General features: G+C 59.2%; 1 protein-coding gene across 2 annotated transcripts in view; it reads right to left on the reverse strand.

Moving 5' to 3' along the window:
* Nucleotides 1-8267, reverse strand: part of ALPL (alkaline phosphatase, biomineralization associated) — a 39143-nt gene extending 30876 nt beyond the window's left edge. The window contains exon 1 of one of the 2 annotated variants that reach the window (XM_006145175.3): nucleotides 8166-8267. In XM_006145175.3, coding sequence (XP_006145237.1) covers nucleotides 8166-8235 — 70 coding nt within the window. In that variant the 5' untranslated portion in view covers nucleotides 8236-8267. Of the gene's footprint in view, nucleotides 1-1783; nucleotides 1805-8165 lie in introns of those variants that run through there. The other variant, XM_027770583.1, reaches the window with a different exon arrangement.
* Nucleotides 8268-8473: the final 206 nt, after the last annotated feature.

The following is an 8473-nucleotide window of genomic DNA, read 5'->3' on the forward strand; positions in this document are numbered from 1 at the left end:
CGGGGTTTTAGAAGAGAGATTAAGGGGCCCTACCGATTCAAAAAATAAATCCCTGTTTTTCCCACCCAGGTCTGCTCAGTCACAATCTCCCAGGACAGGGCATGATTAAGGGGCCCTACCGATTCAAAAAATAAACCCCTGTCTTTCCCACCCAGATCTGCTCAGTCCCAATCTCCCAGGACAGGGCACTGGGAGGATCTTCCTTCCCTGCACATTTTGCCAGAGGGCCTGTGTGCTCCCCAGAGAGCCAGAGAGGAGAAAGCACCCCGTGGGGCACGAGTCCACTGCAGTCCTTCTCTGACCCTTTCAGGATCTGGGGTACACACAAACACACGCCAGGGTGCTTTCAGGCCGTCAGGTCCAGGACTCAAACCACACAGGTATAGCCACGTGGTCGCCAGGTGGCCAGGAGGTTGCATTTTTAACAAGTCATTGTGAGGACAGGTTAGTCTGGGAAACAGCGTTTTCGAGACCTTCCCATTCTCGAGATGGGGAGATGAAGGCCTGAGGAGGAGGAATGACCTGGTGGTGAGAGGCAGCATTGGGAGCAGACCCTGTCTCCGGCTCCCCCTCCCTGCAGACACACACAGAGCAGCTGAATCAGCAGAAGCAGTGTTCCCTGGGGTGACAGTCCTGAAGCAGTGTCCCGTGGGGCGACAGCTGGCCTGCCTCTCTAGCTGTGGCAAGAGAGAAGCGCTGGGGCTGGGGGCTCCTGCCTCACAGCAGGTGCCCGGGGAGGGTGCCCTGCTGAGGAGCAGCCCGATCACCTTTCCCGGTCACAGGCAGGGGACATGGAGTCCCTCCACCCAACGTGGTGTCTCTGGTCAGGCTTTCTGGCCCGGGCCTGATTCAGTCACTGGCTGAAGTGATTTATGGCTGCCTTGAAGCAGCCCCTGGGTGAAGGGCTTGGGAAGGGACGAGTGGTCAGGAGGGACTTCTTCAGAGGGAGGTGGGCCAGGGCTGGGGACAGAGCCAGGCTCAGACCTCTAGCCGCCAACTAGAGAGGGCGTCCCGTCGGGCAGCACATGGAAGTGGGCGTGTCTGGGACTCCTGGTGCCAGGCACCTGTCCTTAGGGCTCTGATTAGGTGTCAGCTGTCCCTGACCACCCCCAGTCCAACGCCTCTGCACACTGCATTCCCTGGTCTGGAATGTTCCTTTCTGCCTCCCCATGAGCCCCTCCCACCATCCTTCCACCTCGTCTCAGCTCTGTGGGGCTGCCATGTGCCCCCATGCCAACCCAGGGGGCAGTTTCAGCTCTTCCCCAGCTCCCTGTCCCCGAAGGCCTTGCTTGCCACCTCCTCACCATGGCCTGAGCTCCTGGAGAATGCAGATCCCGCTCTGCTGATGGCGGCAGCCCTGGGGCTGGCAGCGTCTGGCGCATGGCCGGGCAGCGGGCAGGGAATGTGGGTAGGTGGAAGGACAGCAGGGAGGTGGGGGGAGCTGGAAGAACGGACTCTGGAGCCAGGCTGCCTGTGCAGGCCCTGCCTCTGCCCTTGCTAGCTGGTAGCTCAGGACAAGCGACCTCACCCCTCCATGTCTCAGGCTTCCCCTCTGCAAAGTGGGAGACTGTAAGCATTCGGCCAAGGCTCGCAGCAGGGCCAGTGCCTATGACTACGGGGAGGAAGCCAGACAGGGTGGTGGGCTGTGGACAAAGGTGGGCACACAGGCAGATGAGGACCTGGACTGTGAATAGATGGAGCTTCCCCTGCCCCTGGGGCCCAGCTGCATGTACCCTGGGCTGTCCCATGAGGTCTTTGTAGCTCCAGGCCTCCAGAAACCTACCTGCTGTGTGGATCCTAGGGGTGAGGGGTGGAGGTCCCAGTCCGTATAGTCAGGGGGCTCTGTGCTTCCCACCAGATCTCGATCTCTGTTTTTGAAATAAGGCCCATGGTGTATCTAGTTTTTTTAAGCTTGTTTATTTCTTCTATGAGCGAGACAGAGACCGCACGCCCAGTAAGGTCGCAATGCCCAGCCTCAGCCAGACTGGACCACGGGCACACAGTTCCTGGGGTGCTCAGGGAGTCCCTGGACACAAGCCCTGAGCCTCCCCATGCCGGTCAGCCTGAGCGTCGTCTCGCCACACCACCTCCTGCAGCACCCCCCTCTCTCACACCCGCGCGTATTCCCTCTCTTACGTGGAAAGAAACCACCCGCTCGGCGGTCTGACACTTTCCTCCCTCTTGAGTGGAAAGAGAGGACAGGGCTCAGCCAGGGAGGTCCCTGGAGAGGGCACGAAAGCCAGGTTGGAAGATGGAGGCCCCACGTGTGCAAAGGCAGGAGGCCGGGGAGGACAGCAGCACGGACGTGGCAGAGCAGGACGGGGACGGCCTGGACCGGCTACAAAGGGCTCTGCTCCCTGAGCTCGGCCGGGCCACCAGCAGGCGCCGTGCGTGCTCCGTCTCACACACGTGCCTCCCCGCAGGCAGAGAGGGCGAGGCTCAGACGCGTCACACAGCAGAGCTGGCCTGCGGGCCTGGGCTCTGCAGTTTCACTGGGGCTCCCTGGGCATCCCAGTCTGGATGCGGCAAACCGGCTGTGGTGAAGGACTGCAGCTAGTCCGGGGCAGCCGGAGAGGGAGACAGCAGCAGACGGCGGGGGGCACCAAGCAGTCCCAGACCGCTGCTTGGCAGGCACCTGGGCTCTGGCATCCCACCGGCAGGACATGTTCTGTCCCTGGCCGCCACACGCTGGGCCAAGCCTGGAGGCTGTGCGGGGCAGGGGTGTGGGGCAGCGGAGGGGTGTGTGCTTCTGTCTGAGCCGTTTGCTGCCACCCCTCCCCCCTTCAGAGGAGCCCTTCCGGTACCAGGAGACATGGTCCTCCCAACCTTGCTCTCACGCTGACATTGAGAAAAGGAGCCACAGAGAGGGTGTACGACCTCCCAGGGTCACACAGCACATCCGAGGTGAGGCTTGGTCTCCTACAGGGGCAATTGCAGGAATCACGAGGCAGTGTGGGTGCCAACCTCCTGGCACGCCATACATTAATCACTGTGCCAACCGGAGAGAACATCTCGGGGACTATTCTAGGGACGTTTTGTTTCACGCGCTTGTCTCGTAGTCTGCACAGCAGCAAACCTCAGAGGCCTCACTGTGTGTCAGGCGGCGTTCCAGATGCTTTCCTCTACTAACTCAGTCGCCACGACAGCCCGCGACACTACTGTCCCCATTTCACAGGTGACAGAACAGAGCAGAGGGAGGCTGAGTAACTTACCCAAGGTCACACAGCCAGGAAGCGACTTAGGTGAAATTCAACCTTGCTGGCCCTTGCTGTCTCCCGGGACCGAGTGTAAAGGCTAAAGCCACAGGCAAGACTGGACAGGCACCCCTCGGCCGTCTGCGGTGTGTTACACGCTGCGCTCTGCAAGCGAGTGAGTGGGTCGCAGGCTCGTGCTGCCCCGACTTCCCTGTGTTTTTTATTGGAGCAGTTTTTGCTGTAGAGCGCATGCTCACCAGAAAGACAGAGAGAGATAGAGAGACAGAAAGCAAGAAATCACCCCCCAGGGGGGATAGCCATGCCGCAATCCCTTCTCCTCCATTCTCCTCTCAGGATCTTGGGCACGCACGCACACACGCACCCGGCGTGAGTTTAAGCCACCAGGTCCAGGACTTGAACCACGGTCGACTACATGGGAGTCCAGCGACATAGCCATTACACCAACTGCTGGTCCCCTTCCCTGTGTTTTTCACCATATATGGCATAGCCCCTGGGAGAGGGAGCCCCTGGCAGAGGGCATCTCTGGCCCCTCTTTTTAGAAGTCAGGTGAGGTGACTTGCTGACGTCCCACAGCGAGACAGTGACCCAGGAGCCACACGAGGACTGGCCTGGCCTTTGTCCCTGACCTCTGCACACCGCCTGGCCCGCCCTGCCATGGGAATCACTTGGGACTTGCTGCGGTGGAGGGGAGGACCTCAGGTTTGAGGCCTCGCTGCAGCCCTGGCCAGGTGGTGACCCCGGACACGCTCCTGCTCTCCCACAGTCCTCAGGGGAAACACTGGCCACCCCGGCTCACAGTCCCCACCACGACACCCTGGCACTCATCCCCAGGAGAGGACGTGTCCACTCACAGGTGGCCTCACGCAGGCCCTGTAAGAGGCGGCCGAGGCGGCTCTGGGCTGGAGGGATGGACCGTGACCTTGGAACCTGCTGGGTGGCTGCCAACACAAGCAGAGCCCCTGGGTGGCATGTGCCGGGTGCGCGTCAGAGCAGGGAGTACACGGATGTCCCAGAGATAGCGGCGGGGCTCCATTCTGAGACCACGACGGTGACGGCGCTCCCCACATTCCCAGAGAACTCCCGGCCAGCTGGCAAAGGCTCCTGGCGGCTGCCACAGTCCCTGGTGGCTGCCACAGTCAGGGTTCACGGAGACCGGGGCTGCCGCGGGCCGAGGGGCCTGCCCTGGGGCACAGGGCTCAGCACAGCCTCCCTTGCTGACTGCGTGACCTCGGGCACCTCTCCTCACCTTTCCGGCCTCACTTTCCTCACGTGTGAAACGGACATGGCCTTGTGAGATCTGCGAGAGTCGGCGGAACAGTAAACAAAGAGCAAGGCCCAGGGCCCGGCCCATGTTACACGGCTGCCGTGACAGTGACCATGGTGAGCCAGGCGTATCCCGAGTGCTTTGCACACGTGAACCTGTCTGGGCCTCGCGATGCTGCGTGGAAGGCGCCGTCGCTGCTCCCATCGTACAGAGGAGCTCAGCAACATGGCCAAGGTCACGCCGCTCTCACCGGACACTCAGACGGAGGGGAGAGCCTGGAACACCTACTATGTGCTGGAAGCTTTCCCAGTCTTCCCAGGGCCTACTGAGGTGCCAGTGACCCCGCCAGGTCAGAAGAGAAAGAGGAGGGAAGCCCAGGGTCACACAGTACCACGTGGGGAAGCCGGGGCCGGCGCCAGGCCTGTGTGTCCGACATCCAGTGTACCTGTCACCTCCTTCCCAGTCAAATGCCAGGACAACCCCAGTCACGGAGGGCAGGCCTAGGCCTCAGCCTCCCGAGCACAGGGAGCCCGCCACAGCATGGCACGACCTCACTCTGCCCATGTGTGTGAGTGTGTGTGGGGGGTCCTGGTAGTGAGCCATAGGACACGGAGCCTGCGGTTCCCATGGCAGGCTGCCCCTTTGGCTCCAGCACCCCCTGGGCGTTGATGCGACCATAACCTCCTCATGGCCTCTCCTGCATGGCCGGACTGCTCCTCTCCAGAGGGTGAGGCTTCAGTCCCTTCAGTCCCCCAGGTCAGCTCTACAGCTCTGGGCGACGGCTCTGCAGAGCGAGGCTGAGAGCAGCGAGGGCAATCCAGGCTTCCAAGTCCATGTCCTGCCCAGTACTCAAGGGCTGTTCCCTTGTCGGAAAGCAGGGGCCATAAACTCCACTCTGACTCCAGCATCGGCTTCCTAGAAGGGAAGGACCTTACCCACCGTCGAGTGCAATGCAGGCACTTCCATGGTTCCCCGCGGCTCCCCGATGACTACATGGGCGCCTGCTATAATTCTGGGCCACCCTGAAGCCAGCTCCCCTTCCTAACGATTCCACCAAGTTTCCCTGGTTTGGATGAGAATGAGCCCCACCCCCAGCTCCAGGCGGGCCCTGACTGGCTCGAGTTGGTCGATGGTGTGTTGTGAGGGTGACGTGGTAGGGAAGGGCTCTATGTGGAGCCTGAAGATGAAGTGGAGGAGATGCAAAGAATCTGAGCCTTGGGAGACCTCACGCAGGCCCCTGGATGCAGCCATGCCTGAAGCCCACAATTAAACACCTCAGTCACATGAGCCAGTTAATTTCCCTTATTGTTTGTCGTGGCTTTTCTTTATCTTGGGACACAGTGTCTGAACTCCAGTTTGGCCAGTTTTCCCTGGCTCCTTGCACTGTACGCAACCACATCATAGCATTCAACTCAGCCAGCATTGTCTCCACCAGAGAAAAACCCTGCACACAACTAAAGGTGCGCTGAGAATTTTCATCCATGTGGAAAACAAGAGTCCAGCTTCAGACAGGTAGGTTTTCGGTTCTTGGGCCAGATCTGCCTAACAGCCCCGCTCTGTGCTGGACGTGGCCCCCTACCTTTGACGATGAGGTTCCCAGCTTCTGCCGTGTGCCTGGCCCTGTTCCAGGGGATGCAGGTACAAGCCCTGCCTTCTCGGCCTTTTGGTCATAATTCTCACTTCTAATGGGTTTTACGCAAAACCCCCAGGATGCTGGCACAGAGGGGAAGCACCACTAGACCCATCTCCCAGAGGAAAGGGAGGCTCAGTAAGGTAAAGTGACTTGCCCAAGTCCCCTCTGCTAAAGAGCCCTCAGATCCACCTGCCGCTAGGCCCAGTGCTTTTTCTCCCAGCACAAGGGTGGCAGGGATGGGGCTGGGGCCATCGCTTCAGACAGTTTGCTCTACTTAGGAGCTGTCAGAGTGGTTTGGAAGCAAAAGAAAACAGGAAAGCCAAACATCCTGGGATCCCTGCACGCCCCAGGGTCAAGCCCCTAGACTCTGGCCCATCCAGTTTGAGTGTCTTATAGGTCTTGCTGCTTACAAGCTGTGGCCAGAGAGGAAACTCAGCACTCTCCTGAAACCCAGGCCCCAGACGCCCTCCTGGCAGCGCTGTCAGCCACGTGAGCTGTCCAGCCTCTCCGATGACTCTGCCATACATCCCCAAGATCCCGCTAACGTGACCGAACTTCCCCTCCACCCCATTCCAGCATTGTGGGAGTGCTGTTTATTGAGCAGCTACTATAAGCCAGGAGCTATTCTGGGTGCTGAACCAAACAGTCCAGATCCCTGTGCTGGGGCAAGCAAATTACATGCAAGTGAGTAAAACCAGCAGGATGCCAGGGGTGGCAAGCCAAGGGAGAAAAAGCAGGCAGGGAGGAGAGGAGGCAGTTTTAAATAGACAGGCCAGAGACGGTCTTGCCAAGAACTCATCTCGCTGCAGTCTTGCAGTAATCCCACACAGCTGAGAACATGACTCCCAAGCCGCAGATAAGGAGACGAAGGCTCAGGGTTAAATCCCCAGTCCACACATGCACACCTAACCAGCCCGCAACCCGGTCTCGCCCGGGGCCGCCTGTCTCCCACGTGCCCCCTCCCCTAGTTTTAGCAAGAGCACTGGCAGTCCTTTCCCCAGACCATGTAACCGAGGCTCTGAGCAGTGAAGCCGCATGCGCAGTCCTTGGGAGCGCAAGGCTAGGGCTGCAGTGGGCTCCAGTGCCGCCCTCTGGAATGGCCTCTTGGAGAGCTCAGCCCTGCTACCCCAGCTTCCGCTCCAGGCTTGCTGAAACTCAGTCCTCTCTGCTGACTCCGTGTCCTTCAGGAGTCCTCCTCCATTTCTCAGAGCCCCTTCGGCTCTCTGTCCTGGATCATATGAGCTTGTTTGGCCTCTCCAATAAACTCCTGCCCATCACTAGCCCCGTATTTGCATGAAACATTTGCGTTAACGAGGGAAACCATCTTGCAGGGTCAAAGGCAGAGGCTAGGATACAGCGTGGGGGGCGGGGGCTTCTCGCTGTGCCTTCCCATCTCCTGGGCTGGTCTCTCTGAACACTGGCATAGTGGGAAGATCTCGGCCTTGGAGGAGGTGGACCTGGGGCTATGTCCTGGGGTGCAGCTTTGAAAGTGACTGCCTGGAGTGTCAGGTCCTTATCTATAAGACAGGGTTAGCTAGACCCTTCTTGCAGGGTTGCTGGAAAGATAAAATGTAGCGGAAATGTCTGTTAAGGGAGACATTTGACAGAGAATATATTTGGAAAGCCGTTAGCAGAGCCTGACAGACAAATATCAGAATTTGTGGAGTTGGGCTCAGCCTAGGTGGAGCAGGCCAGAACGTACTGGCCCGAAGGGCCGAAAGTCACACGTCTGGCCATGGGTTCGGATCCCCGGTCAGCCTGAAAACATGTTGGACATGCGTGTGGGTGCCCAGGCTCCTGAGGACCAGAGGGTTGGGAAAGGGGATCGCGGCTCAGCAAGGCCCGGGGGAGGGTGCGGGCTCGTGTGCTCTCTACCCAAAGACAGACAAACCAACCAACTGTTGAACTGGATGAAGAAGTCCGTGTAGTGTGGAGCGACTGCCCAGTAGAACCATGGCTGCATTCACTGCGTGCCTGTGCTCCGAGGCAGGTTTTTAGTATTACCCACATTTTACAAAAGAGGAATAAAGCAGGAAGAGGTTAAGTAACTCACCTGAGGTCACACAGCAGGTCAATGGCAGAGCTGGGTTTATGAGCCCACATCGTCCAACTCCTTTAACCATTAGGGTAACTTAAGTAAACCGAGGCCTCGGAAGTTGCGGTGGCACACAGGTTAGGCACTGATCCAGACGGGGCTGGCAGGCGGCTCTGAGCCTGCCTGCGTTCTTAACCAGCACATCCGAGCCAAAAGGGACTCGGGAATAATCTAACACAACACTCACTGTTTTTCCCAGAGAGACCTTGAGGTCCGAGAGGTCCCAAGACCTGCCCAGGTAGGTGAAGCAGCAGGACAAGCCCTGG

This window comes from Tupaia chinensis, unplaced genomic scaffold (assembly GCF_000334495.1).
Source record: "Tupaia chinensis unplaced genomic scaffold, TupChi_1.0 Scaffold000146_1, whole genome shotgun sequence".
Classification (NCBI taxonomy): Eukaryota; Metazoa; Chordata; class Mammalia; order Scandentia; family Tupaiidae; genus Tupaia; species Tupaia belangeri.